Below are 14,081 nucleotides of genomic sequence, written 5' to 3'. Positions count from 1 at the left end.
AATAATTTCATCATAAACTAATTGGGCCACGTAGGATCTCTTGCTGTATCAGTCCCACCATCCCCTCATTTTTGCTCTCTTCCTCTCAACTGTCGCCCAGCAGCTTTTGTTCTTTCTGCAATTTTTTTTCATGCAGCATAACATAAAAAAGGAAACGTTGAATTAAGTTGACCTAAATAAGGAAAGAAAATCCCTTACAGTGATGGAGTGCTTCCCTCTTTTGTTGGAGAAGTGTACTGCAGTGTTCTTAGTGACAAACTGAAATGTCCTCTTGGCAAAGAGTTTTACCGCCTCAAAATAACATTCCTGTTGATTTTCTTCTTTCTTTCTTTCTTTCTTTCTCATTTTTAGGTCAGACTTGATTGACTTTGATAATCTTAAGCGTTCTAATGCCCACTATAACCTCCAGAATGCCTTTAATGTGGCTGAGAAGGAGCTGGGTCTTACCAAGCTACTGGATCCAGAGGGTGAGATTCAGATATGTGCATAAATAGCAAATGCATGCATCATTTTTAACCAGATAGTAAAGACACATCTACCCACAGACACTCAACAAAAACAATATACTCTGAGATACACACAGAACCTTTGGGTGGAAGGTGTCCAGACAGACCAAATCAAGAGACAATCTGCTGAATGAAAAGAATGAACAAAAGTAGCCAATGTATTTCTGTCATATCTCTTGCTCTCTAGATGTGAATGTTGATCAGCCTGATGAGAAGTCCATCATCACATATGTAGCCACATACTACCACTACTTCAGCAAGATGAAGGCGCTCGCTGTAGAGGGAAAGAGGATCGGCAAGGTACATGAGAGAATTACACTCTGCCCTTATGTTTACATAGCCATTTCCTGAATTGTTTCTGTAAGTGTGGTTCATTAGTCTATAAAGTGAATAGGGGTGTATTCGACTGTTTCTGTAGGTGCTGGACTATGCTATCGAGGCAGATCAGCTGATAGAGAAATACGAGACTCTGGCATCAGAGCTGCTGCAGTGGATTGAACAAACCATCGTTACCCTTAATGACCGTCAACTCGCCAACTCACTCAGTGCGGTTCAGAACCAGCTACAGGCCTTCAATACCTACCGCACTGTGGAGAAACCACCTAAGTGAGTGATCATGTAAAAAAATGGTGTAAAAGAGTGGTGTCAAGGCAACATGAAGTCAAGTTTGACCCTATTTGCTTTTTTGCTTAATCTTCAGTTAAAATGCATTAACTTGCTCTTGCTTTGAAACGACTTGTGCAGGCTTTTCATCCAGAAAAGGATTTTCTATCTTAGTATATTTGTCTTGTTATCCAGTACTAATATCTAAGCATTCTTATATCAAAAAGCAATGCAGTCTTGATTTCTGCCAATGGAAAATGTTTTCCCTGTGAATTGTTTATTTTTCTTACACCGTTGGCAGGTATTTTTTTCTTGTTTTAAATATAATCTCACTTTAAAAAAAAAAAAAATCAGAACACAAGACTGAATATCTTCAAAAAGTCATTTTGCTCAATTTCATTAAATAATGTTGATAAACATTATCCAACACTGCAAAATGTATTTGTATTGTTTTCCAGTAAACTATCCCTTTAAATCATAAAGCATTTACTTGAGAAGCAAAAAGATTGAAATGAATAATTCTTGTTTTCTGGAGAAATGCAAGTTGAGATAAATATCTGCCAATGGAGTAGGACAAATATTTTTCCCCTCCTTTGAATTAAGTTTATTTTCCTTACCCATTTGGCAGATATTCTTTCTCGTTTTAGGGAAAAACTTAATTTAGATCATTTTTTTCTCCAGAAAACTTTAAAAAATATATATATATTTTTAATTTCTCAAGTAAATGTATCTTAAATTAGGAATGTTTAGCTATTTGTACTGGAAAACAATAAACATATAGTAAGTAAATAATTATTTGCACTGTTGGATAATGTTTACCAATAGCTAAATAAATGTGTAGACATTGTTTTAGCAAGCTCGCATTCAATCTGGCTGTATTGTGGTGTGTAACACCCAGTTTTCACTATCCAATCAATTGCCAATAGATAAAATCAAGTTCTGTTCAACAATTTTTCTCACTGAATATCCTGTTTAACTCAACAATCACATTACAATAGAGTAAAGTGAGCTATACTGGATTTTTATGTTGACTTTAAATGTTTGATACCTGAAATACATTCTAGATGCATCCCTTTATTATTGTATGTTTTGACAGGTTCACTGAAAAGGGAAATTTGGAAGTTTTGCTCTTCACCATTCAGAGTAAAATGAGAGCAAACAATCAGAAAGTCTACATGCCAAGAGAGGGAAAACTCATCTCTGACATCAACAAGGTATATACACATCAAATACTATTGTATATGTGAATCTACACAAATCTAGCTTGAGTTTAGATTGATGCTCATGGCCTGTTGTGTTTGCTGTTTGTCTGAGAAGGCGTGGGAGAGGCTAGAGAAAGCGGAACACGAGAGAGAGTTGGCACTGAGAAATGAGCTGATTCGTCAGGAGAAGCTGGAGATGTTGGCCGCACGCTTTGACCGCAAAGCAGCCATGAGAGAAACCTGGCTCAGCGAAAACCAGCGGCTAGTGTCACAGGTGAAGTAGATTGACACTTAGAAGAAAATATTTATAGTATGATGTGAGATGATGGCTAATATAAAACATTGTCTCCACCTTTAGGACAATTTTGGTGTTGAACTGGGTGCTGTGGAGGCAGCCACTCGCAAACATGAGGCCATCGAGACCGACATCCAGGCATATGGTGAGCGCGTAGCAGCTGTAGAAGCTGTTGCTCGAGAACTGGAAGCGGAGAGATATCATGAAGTGCGGCGCGTACTGGCACGGAGGGATAATGTGCTCAGACTGTGGGAGTATCTGAAGGAACTACTTGCGGCACGGCGAGAGAGGCTGCTAGCACACAGGGACCTGCAGCGCCTCCTACAGGAGATGAGCTACATCATGGACTGGATGGAAGACATGAAGGTATGGACTCATTCAGACTATGGCTGCACAATTAATCACAATGAAACCGCAAGCGATTTGGCAAAGGCTGCGATTATTTTATGTGCAGCTTGTCAGTATAGTGCGGGTGATCGGTAATAAATGCTGCTCCATCTGAACGCCAGAGGGCGCTCTCACGCAGACACGCCAAATATGCCCTGCAATAGCACACATCATTCCAGTAAATCCCTATCGCTGTAGCTGAATAAACAGAAGATTGAAACGCTTTGATTGATTCGCTAATTATTATCTGAAAAATATATATATACTTGCTATTGAGTTGAGATGCTGTAGTAAAATATTTTGGGATACATTTTTTAGAACGCAGAATCCAACTGTAAAAATTTAACATCTGATCATTCTTTATTATTGTTATTATTATTTTACCATTTTGTACTATGAAAATTACCATTTTGTACTATTTTGTTTGTGTGTTTAGAGTCGCCTGCAATCCCAGGACAGTGGAAAACACCTTCATGATGTGGAGGACTTGTTGCAGAAACACACACTAGTGGAAGCTGATATATCCGCACAGGCAGAGAGAGTCAAAGCTGTGCAGGCTGCTGCGAAGAGATTTACTTCAAATGAACAGAGTGAGGATACGCCCCACACATAAACAAACGTGATAGTCTTGAGCTCACAATTAAAACACAATTGGTTCTGCTCTCTCTTAAGGTTATAAGCCTTGTGATCCTGCGCTGGTTGAAGAGAAGGTGGACCTTCTGGGCCGAGCATATGGAGAATTGGGCCAGCTGGCAGCGGATCGACGAGTTCGACTAGATGACTCGCGCAGGCTGTGGCAGTTCCTGTGGGAGCTGGGAGAGGAGGCTGCCTGGATCCGAGAGCAGGAGCAGATCTTGTCCGGAGGAGATTATGGAAAGGACCTGAGCTCCGCTCTTCACTTCCTGTCTAAACATGAGGCCTTCAGGGACGAGATGGCAGCCCGGTACGGCCCTCTGGGGAATAGCATTGCTGGTGGAGAAGCCCTGGTGAATGAAGGCCACTCTGGAGCACCTGAGGTTACAGAGCGAATCAAGGACGTGAGAGCACAGTGGTCACACCTCGAGGAGGTACAGAACCAGAGAATGGCTCAACCTTTAAAGTGGAATGTGTGTCTTTACACAGCACCACATTTCACACTCTCTCTTTCTACAGGCCTCAGAGTTGCGTGAGCAGAGGCTCAATGAGTCTGTAGCTTTCCATCAGTTCCAAACAGACGCCAACGACATGGAGGCCTGGATAATGGAAACACTAAGACAGGTAAAACAAACACAAATATATGTTTTACTGACTATTTGTACACATTTCTATTTTGTCCTGTTCTATTTCAAAGGAATTCATCATGGTGTAGCCTTGCTGCTGAGTTTAGTCATCTGACTGAATCTTTTGTTATTCTCTGTTTGTTCTGTTTGAAGGTGTCTAGTCAAGAACTGGGCCATGATGAGTTTTCTACACAGACCCTGGCCAGAACGCAGAGAGAGGTGGAAGAAGAGATTCAAAGTCACCGATCACTCATCGACTCACTACATGAACAGGCCTCAACACTGCCTGCAGCGTACACACACTCCCCGCAGGTACACACACAACACACACACACAGGAAAGAAATTATGCATTAACTACAGATTGATAACCAATATTTACCACGATTTATATATTTGAATCGATTGACGCCCCTATTAATACATTCAAAAAGTTACAAAGTTTGGGGTCAGTAAAAGTTTTTTAAAAATAAATGATTACTTCTTTTCAGCAAGAATGCATTCAATTGAACAAATGACATTAAAGACATTTATAATGTTACAAAAGATTTGTATTACAAATAGATTCTGTTCTTTTGAACTTTCTATTCATCAAAGAATCCTGAAAAAAAGTATCATGGTTTCCACAAAATATTAAGCAGCACAACTGTTTTCAACATTAACATTTAAAGGTCCCATATTGTACACCTTTCTGAAGGTTTATTTTAGGTTTTGATGTCCTTAAGAATATATATTTTGTGGTATAAGTACCAAAAACCATCTCAATATATTTTTACAGCTCCTTTCTCAGGAGCTCTGCCAAGAACAGGTTGATTTTGGCCTGTCTACTTAATATTCATGAGCCTCTCTTCTGATTGGCCTGTTGTTTTCTGAGTCATGCCAAGCCAACCACAGCTACTATGTGCATGGTTTGGCATGACAGAAATAGCGCAAAGTGCGCTCCCTCAATAATTCCTAAAAAGCTCTGTTATTATCAATGAAGCTGACTGCAACAATACATTTTTCATAATGTCAACACTTTGCTTGTTATAATCTTTGCTGGATTTGCCAGCATGCAGAATTCAGCACTGAACAAAAACTCAGTTTTGAGCGGTCAGTGGATTCTATCTTAAATGCATCTCATTGGCCATTGCGTTCAAGAAATCAACACAAATGCCTGTGATTGGCTACATTGCTTTACGCTGCAAACATGTTATAAATAGAAACTCGTTCTGGCCTGTAAATCGTTTTTTAGTTTTAGTTATTCTTGTTGCTTTTGTGCAACATATGAATAACAATTTATTTGTTTTTAGATTTTTTTAGATAATTCTATTTTGCGGGAGTCCCGCAAATCGTTTTATTCTTCTGCAACCCGCACACACGAGTACCTTACGCCCGCACTCGGCCATCAAATCTAGTCCCGCGCCAGGAGTGCAGGTCTCTACATCCATCGACTGAACAGCATTTTCTCAACATGTTTCCGTGTTGTTGTTGCTTGATCAGCAATGATGTTGTCTGGGGGTTGGGCAAAAGGATGGAGGGATGGTGGGCAGTGCTCAGGCTGGGACTGAAGGTTGTGACTGAGTAGTTCTGACATCACATTTTTACGGAAGTCACAGCGGCTTGTGAAAAAGCACTGCTGCTTTATGCAAGCTGTGTGCATTTGTCTGTGGATTGACTGTTTTGAAACGTATGGTAGTTACATAGCCCCTAGACCTCTGCTATCATGAAAAAAGCCAGTAAATTTCATTTTTGACAATATGGGACCTTTAATAAGAAATTCTTGAGCGCCAAATCAGGATATTATGATTTCTGAAAATTCAGCTTTGCATCACAGGAATAAATTACAATTTAAAATATATTAAAATAGAAGAAGAAAAATGTTTGAACTGTAATCCTATTTCACAGTTTTACTGTTTTTACTGTATTCTTGTCAAATAAATGCAGCCTTGGTGAGTATAAGAGACTTCTTTTAAAACATTTTAAAAAAAATTGCTGAACCCAAACTTTTGAACAGTAGTGTTTGTTACTCATATTATTTATTTAAAAGCCTCTCTCGTTCTTGAACAGGTGGAGGGCCGTCTCCCAGCGATAGAGCAGCGCTATGAAGAGTTAGAGGGTTTGTCTTCGTCATGGCGACAGGCCTTAGATGGGGCACTTGCGTTGTATCGCATGTTCAGTGAAGCTAGTGCCTGCCAGCTGTGGGTTGGAGAAAAAGAACAGTGGCTGCACAACATGGAGATTCCCAACAAACTAGAGGACCTGGAGGTGGTCCAGCAAAGGTTAGAACAAATACAATGATCCTTGTGTAAGTTTTAATTATTAAACTTAATGAAATGGCATATATTGGTGTAATATGGTTTGTTTTGACTGAAGGTTTGAAACTCTGGAGCCAGAGATGAACACACTGGGCGCTCGCATTTCTGATGTCAATCAAGTGGCCCAACAGCTGCTTGGATCAGACAACCGCAACAAAGAGCAGATTGACCAAACGCAAAACCAACTCAATAACAGGTACAGTCACCAACACAAAGAGCAGATTGACCACACCCAGAGTTATATAGTTGACAAAACTATAACAAAGGAGAGATTAACAGCACACAGAACCAACTTAACACAGGCATACACACAGAAAATAAAGTTAGATGATCAGGAATGGCCTCACACTTCTCCTCCTTCATCCTCCTCTGAAGGTGGTCTGATTTCCAGAGTCTGGCCAACCAGCGTAAACAAGCTCTGGAATCTGCACTGAATATCCAGAACTATCATCTAGAGTGTAATGAGATCAAGAGCTGGATGAAGGAGAAGACCAAAGTCATTGAGTCCACACAGAGCCTTGGAAACGACCTGGCTGGGGTCATGGCCCTGCAGCGCAAGCTCACTGGTATGGAGAGAGACCTGGAGGCTATACAGGTAAAAAAAACACATCATTATATCTAATACAACCAGACAGAAATTGTAGCTTTTATACTTTTTCTTACTTGTTCTCTTCCCGTTATCTTCCACAGGGTAAGTTGGATGATATGCGCTCTGAGGCCGAGAAGTTGGCGTCCGAGCATCCTGAGCAAGAGGAGGAGATCAAGGGTCGACTGGCTGAAATCCAGGACGTGTGGGAGGAGCTTCGAGCCACCATGAAGCGGCGTGAGGAGTCTTTAGGCGAAGCCTCAAAGCTTCAGGGTTTCCTCAGAGATCTTGATGACTTCCAGGCCTGGCTGTCTCGTACACAGACCACCGTGGCATCCGAGGACACGCCCACCTCTCTGGCCGAAGCGGAGCGTCTGTTGGGACAACATGAGGCCATAAAGAATGAAGTAGATAATTACAGGGAAGATTATGAGAAGATGAGAGCTACTGGAGCTGAGGTCAGTTAGTGTAAACGTGGAAAAAAAGAAAAACCTTCATTGCTATACACTACTGTTTGGGGTTGGCAAGATTCTTTTTTTAATGTGTTATAAAGAAGACTCTTATGCTGACTAAGGCTGTGTTATTTGATCAGAATATAGTAAAGCTGTAATATTGTCAAATATTATTACAATTTAAAATAACTTTTCTATTTTAATATATTTTAAATTGTAATTTATTCCTGTGATGGCAAAGCTGATTTTTCAGCATTACTCCAGCCTTCAGTGTCTCACGATCCTTCAGAAATCATAATAATATGCCGATTTGCTGCTCATGAACAATTTCTTATATTAATGTTAAAACAGTTATATTTTTGTAGTATATTTTTCAGGATTCTTTGATGAATTGAGGTAAAAATAACAGCATTTATTTGAAAAAGAAATTTAATAACGATGTGATTAAATTAAGTGATTTAATTTATCCTTGATGAATAAAATTTATTTCTTTTTCTTTCAAAGAAAACAAAAATCTTACTGACCCCAAACTTTTTACCAGAAAAATATATTTTACTGAAATTTGACAAATACCTGAAAATAGTTGTTGTAAAGATAATTAAAGCAAATTATCTTTGTATCCATTTGTGATTGTGTGTGTTTAGGTAACTCAGGGACAGACTGATGCCCAGTACATGTTCTTAGCCCAGCGACTGCAAGCATTGGACACCGGATGGCACGAGTTGAGAAGAATGTGGGAGAGCCGCCACTGTGTCCTTGCCCAGGCCTTCGATTTCCAAACCTTGCTACGAGATACAAAACAGGCAGAGGGCTTCCTCAATAGCCAGGTGTGTGAATGCTATACTGCTTGTATTTTTGGTATTGCACAACTAAATACCGTACATTTAAAACATTCCATATCTTTCCAGGGGAAAGACACAATTTTAGTTGAATAACCTGCAAATAAGGACTCCTGATTGGTGGGTGAAACCTTAATGAAAGCTAATAACCCAGTCTCTTTTCTCTTTGCCCACAGGAATATGTTCTGTCACACACAGAGATGCCCTCCAGCCTGCAAGGGGCTGTGGAGGCCATCAAGAAACACGAGGATTTCCTTACTACCATGGAGGCCAGTGAAGAAAAGATCAATGGTGTGGTCGAGTCTGGACGGAGACTCGTATCTGACGGCAACACCTATGCAGACAAGATCCAAGAGAAGACCGACTCCATTCAGGAGAGGTGAGCAGAAACTGAATAAATGAAAAGAAGACATGATTAGAAGATCAGTGTGACCAAAATCATCATGTTATGAGTATTTGTAATTAAGTAATTGAATCACTGTAATAGTACAACAATGCCACAATATAGCTATTTTCCCATAAATTTAACATACATTTGTTATATAAACTTACACAGGTTTTGCACCAGTAAGATATATTTTTTAAAGAAATTAAACACTTATTCAGCAAGGAAGCATTACATTGATCAAAAGTGACAGTAAATAAATGTATAATGATAAAAAAGATGTCTATTTCTAATAAATGCTATACTTTTTAATTTTTTTTAGTATTTGAATGAAAAATAAATAATAATTTTTCCACAAAAATATTAAGCAGCACAACGGTTTTTAACATTGAGAATAAGAAATGTTTCCTGAGCAGCAATTCAGCATATCAGAGTGATTTCTGAAGGATCATGTGGCACTGAAGACTGGCGTAATGATGCTGAAAATTCAGCTTTGCCATCACAGGAATAAATTATATTTTAAAATATATTAAAATAGAAAACAGTTATTTTAGATTGTAATAATATTTCACAATATCTTTGTTTTAACTGTAATTTATTATCAAATAAACGCATCCTTAAGAGACTTCTTTCAAAAACATAAAAAAAATTGAAATATTGAGTGCATACTGCAAAAAATACTTAAGAGTACTTAAGAAGCTGCGCTATATTGGAAATATATTATAGCCGTGCCGTATTCATCTCTATGGATCCTGGCAATGGTGTGCGTTAAATACATGCCCAGCCCTCAACAAGCCCATTATATCCATTCCAGATAACATCATGTTTTTCATATCATGTTCCTTCTCGATTTCCTTCAGACACCAAAAGAACAAACAAGCTGCAAATGAGCTGCTGGCTAAACTGAAGGATAACAGAGAGCTGCAGCACTTCCTTCAGGATGGACAAGAGGTAATAATACAAAATACAGAGCAATTATTATAAGACAAAGTCCATTGAGAAAGATAACACATTCTCATATTAACTACACCAGTGAACCACAGCACATCCTACAGGATGAATCCAATGGTGGTAAATAAGAGGCGGTCTGGTGCTGAAATACTTTTGAAATCATCCTGAGTGACGACGGCTCATGCACAGATGTACAGACGCTTCAGTCCCATTGTGGAGACACTCTATTCATTCCAGTGAAATCACAAAATAAAATGCATACAAACTAGGGGTGTAACGATACCCTCATGTTACGATTCGATACATATACTCACAATTACTATATACTCACAATAATACTATATTATTGCGATACTCCAAGACATATGATAAAAGATTAAAACATTTTTTTTACTGTTAATTAAAATGCGAAATTTGGTAGTAGATTGTGGGTGTACATGAATAGGCTTGGACTTGGTGCTGGTAATCCAATGCACAGGACAATGGTGACACCAGACTAAAAAATATTCATGATTCTGAAGCTGAAAACAGAATTATATTTAGACAAATATGCTTACACTCTTTCACTGACTAGATATATTTAAAATAATGTAGGCTACTTTTTACTGGTAACATAAGACATTTGGCATTATCAGGACCCACATATATGTCCCCACTGCATTATTATACACATTATATTCAACATTATAGTAGTTTAATGTAGTACTGACACTAAAACTCTAAACTAAACTTGAATTTTTTCCTCACACAGAAATTTTTTTTTTGGGTGAACTATACACAATACATATTGTCACTATCCACGATACATATTGTTGCATTTTTGTATTGCGATATATTGAGACATGATATATTGTTACACCCCTAATACAATCATGTCCCTGCTCTCGATATACAATCTCTGATGGAACACATTTGGTTGTAATGAGGACAAAAAAACCTGTACGAGGTCAGAATCGAACCCAGAACTTCTAACATGCTTAACAAATGTTCTACCACGAGACCATTAGTAAACACTAACTTTTATAGTTCTTATTCGATCTACGTCATCAATGTTCGCGGCGGCCATGTTGTTGACATAGAAACCACGGCAACTGTCAGTCTGTCAATTGACAAGCGAGTCAGCGTCGGTATTATCCATGGCATTATCGCTTTAAAAAAAAAAAAAATTACAATTTTTTTTTTATAAACAGCGCGATGGTGTGTTGTGTAATACACGGCTGTTCTAACAACAGCAATAAGAACCCCGGAGTTAGTTTTTATGATATACCGACTGTCAGAAAATGTGAAGGGAAGGAGACAGAGGAGTTGAGCCAGCGCAGGAGAGACTTTCCCCACAGCAAAGTCTGTTCCCATCATTTGGATAAATATTAGGTAAGCTACACAAGATAGGCATTCATTTTTCTCAAGAAAAAAACAACTCACCTAATGCTGTAAACATACAGAGAGAGATATAATGCGTTTTTTATTATAACAACAACTTTATTTAATGATATAAGTAAAAATATAATAAATATGTAATATAGTACACATATTTAGCAAAATACTCTACCTCTTTTTTTCTAGCCAACTAACGTGCTATAGCCTATATATTTTGGTCATTAAATGGCTTTCCTGAGGTAAATGTTATGTGACATAATTGTTCTCCAGCTGTTTTATTGACCCCTTTGTTTGATCGATATTATGTATGAGGAATATACATTTCGGTAAGTTGTACTGTATCTTTCAACATTGTTCATTCGTGTTTATTTACTAGCTAGAGATGATCGGTTCACGTGCCGCTAGGAATCTGTCGCGTCACATTTACAAGCGCCAAAACGGTATTTATTGTTTGAATTTCGTAATAAAAGTGACAGAACCTGAGAGCTGAGATTTTTTTTATATCATAAGTAACCTGCTCGGTTACAGTGTCCTCTTTGCTTCGCAATTTTTCTGTGCGTGAGGATGTGTGGCGTGAGAGCGTGGGAAAAGTGTCAAATGCGTGTGTCTCACGGTGAATGCCTGAGAGTTGGCAGCTCTGATAAATATCCGGATAAGTTACGGCTGGCAATAAGAACGGATCTTTACTTAAGGCTGTTGGGTCTATTTGATATGGGTCCACACCAATCAAGCTTATCTTCTCTTGATACCGATGAGATGAAGCCATTAGGCTACTGCTCCCCTCAACTCAAATCTGCGTGCGGCTAGGGGCAGGACAGATGTCATGTCAACAATATGGCCGCGGTTAGCTACTTCCGGTGTTTGCGAATAAGGCCTATAGCGGATCTGTGTACATAATCACTGTCTTGAAGAATTTGTGCGATATAATGATTTTGATAGGCTATAAGGATGAAACTATTGCATTAAAAATGTTTCTATGAATTCCATGTCAATAAATTAAACTCAATGTACTATTGAAATTGATTTCTTGATATCATAATGTTGTTGTCTTTGTTCGTTTCTTAAATCTTAAAGAAGAAGAAAAATCAGAAATGGGTATCAAGACCTGCAGTGTAAATGGGGCCTAAGTCTTCTTTTCCCTCCCCGTCTCTGTAGCTGACTTTGTGGATAAATGAGAAGATGTTGACGGCTCAGGACATGTCCTATGATGAGGCCAGAAACCTCCACAGCAAGTGGCAGAAGCACCAGGCCTTCATGGCTGAGCTGGCCTCCAATAAAGACTGGCTGGACAAGATTGACAAGGTATGTTCCCATCATCTCCCAGTGCATTTAGATATCTTATGTACCTCTCAACCAATAAAAAATTTTTTTAATTGTAATTTCCAGGCCTGTAAACGTAATGAAAATGTATAACAATTCTAAAAAGTCTAAAATAAATGATTTGCTAGGAATTGCTCTTTTATGTGGAAAGTCTGGAAATATGGAAATTTATTCATCAAATAGCTTCATCAGGGCCATACTAAATAAAGAAAAAACAAGGAATGTAAAACATATAATTAGAGGTCAGAATAGCTACAATGATTACCTGTCTCTTTCTTGTTCTCGCAGGAGGGTCAGGTGTTAGTGAAGGAGAAGCCGGAGCTGGAGCAGACTGTATCAGAGACTCTGAGCAGCCTGCAGAAGCAGTGGGAGGAGTTGGAGAGCACCACTCAAGCCAAAGCTCAGTGTCTGTTCGACGCTAACCGAGCTGAGCTTTTCACGCAGAGCTGTTCAGCGCTGGACTCCTGGCTCCAGAACATCTCCTCTCAACTGCAGAGCGATGAATTTGGAAAAGATCTCACAAGTGTCAACATCCTGCTCAAGAAACACCAGGTAAATCCAAGGTCAAGAAAGATCACAACTCCTGATACTCTCAGATCACCTTTGTATGAAATGAAACTGTCCTGTAGTCCGTGGGACAGAACATTTGGATGGGCAGTCATTCTCTCTGGAAACACTACCAAACATGTGGAGAAAAAAAAGTGTTCTGTGTAAGTGTAAGCTTTCAACCTAATGACCCCTTATGTGACCCTGTACTTGTGTGTGTGTCAGATGCTGGAGCATCAGATGGAGGTGCGGGAGAAAGAGGTCCAGTCTCTGCAGTCACAGGCTCTGGCCTTGGCCCAAGAAGAATCTGGGACAGTGGAGGTGGATGGTCAGCAGAGGAGGGTGACAGACAGCTTTGCTCAGCTGCAGGATCCTCTAAAACAGCGGAGGCAGCATCTTCTTGCTTCAAAAGAGGCTCATCAGTTCAACAGAGACCTTGAGGATGAGATTGTGAGTCACAATCAAGAACCGCTACACTGTAAAAAAAAAAAAAAAAAAAAAAATACTTTCAATCTTTCTTCTTGAAAAATTCACCTTTAATTCAATGTGTTGCTTTATTTCTTTTAAATTTTTTGTGAAAATTACTAGCAATTTTTGAGTGAAAATAGTTTCAAAGTACCCTACCGGTCATCAGTAATTTTCTTTTTTTAAATAAATTAATACTTTTATTCAGCAAAGGAGGATTAAATTAGTCAAAAGTGACTGTAAAGACATTTATAGTTCTACAAGATTTGTGTTTCAAATAAATGCCGTTCTTTTGAACTTTCTATCCATCAAAGAATCCTGAAAAAAAAAAAAACATTTTTCAGCAGATCAGCATTTGAGAATGATTTCTGAAGGATAATGTGACCGTGAAGACTGGAGTAATGATGCTGAAAATTCAGCTTTGATCAGAGAAAACAGTTATTTTAAATTGTAATCATATTTCATAATATTGTTATTTTTACTGTATTTTTGATCAATTAATTGCAGCCTGGGTGAGCATAAGAGTCTTCTTTCAAAAACATTAACAAATCTTACCAACCTTAAAGGGATAGTTTTTAAATAATAGTAAAAAATGCTGTCATTAATTTCTCA

The 14,081-nt window shown here is 38.6% G+C and overlaps 1 protein-coding gene across 7 annotated transcripts in view; it reads left to right on the top strand.

The window, feature by feature from the left end:
- sptbn2 (spectrin, beta, non-erythrocytic 2) overlaps positions 1-14,081 on the top strand; it is an 89,958-nt gene that overhangs the window by 62,837 nt on the left and 13,040 nt on the right. For all 7 annotated transcript variants that reach the window (XM_084414342.1, XM_084414343.1, XM_084414345.1 and 4 more), the window contains 20 exons: positions 352-467; positions 694-806; positions 925-1,112; positions 2,206-2,323; positions 2,427-2,585; positions 2,670-2,972; positions 3,430-3,583; positions 3,666-4,060; positions 4,146-4,250; positions 4,406-4,564; positions 6,301-6,512; positions 6,607-6,744; positions 6,924-7,143; positions 7,239-7,592; positions 8,231-8,413; positions 8,602-8,804; positions 9,671-9,761; positions 12,294-12,440; positions 12,747-13,010; positions 13,230-13,454. In XM_084414342.1, the coding sequence (XP_084270468.1) occupies positions 352-467; positions 694-806; positions 925-1,112; positions 2,206-2,323; positions 2,427-2,585; positions 2,670-2,972; positions 3,430-3,583; positions 3,666-4,060; positions 4,146-4,250; positions 4,406-4,564; positions 6,301-6,512; positions 6,607-6,744; positions 6,924-7,143; positions 7,239-7,592; positions 8,231-8,413; positions 8,602-8,804; positions 9,671-9,761; positions 12,294-12,440; positions 12,747-13,010; positions 13,230-13,454 (3,847 nt within the window). The remainder of the gene's footprint in view (positions 1-351; positions 468-693; positions 807-924; positions 1,113-2,205; positions 2,324-2,426; positions 2,586-2,669; positions 2,973-3,429; positions 3,584-3,665; positions 4,061-4,145; positions 4,251-4,405; positions 4,565-6,300; positions 6,513-6,606; positions 6,745-6,923; positions 7,144-7,238; positions 7,593-8,230; positions 8,414-8,601; positions 8,805-9,670; positions 9,762-12,293; positions 12,441-12,746; positions 13,011-13,229; positions 13,455-14,081) is intronic.

This window comes from Rutilus rutilus (assembly GCF_951802725.1).
Source record: "Rutilus rutilus genome assembly, chromosome: 7".
In the NCBI taxonomy this organism is placed as follows: Eukaryota; Metazoa; Chordata; class Actinopteri; order Cypriniformes; family Leuciscidae; genus Rutilus; species Rutilus rutilus.
Note: the sequence above shows the minus strand (reverse complement) of the source record. Positions and strands in the feature narration are given on the sequence as shown.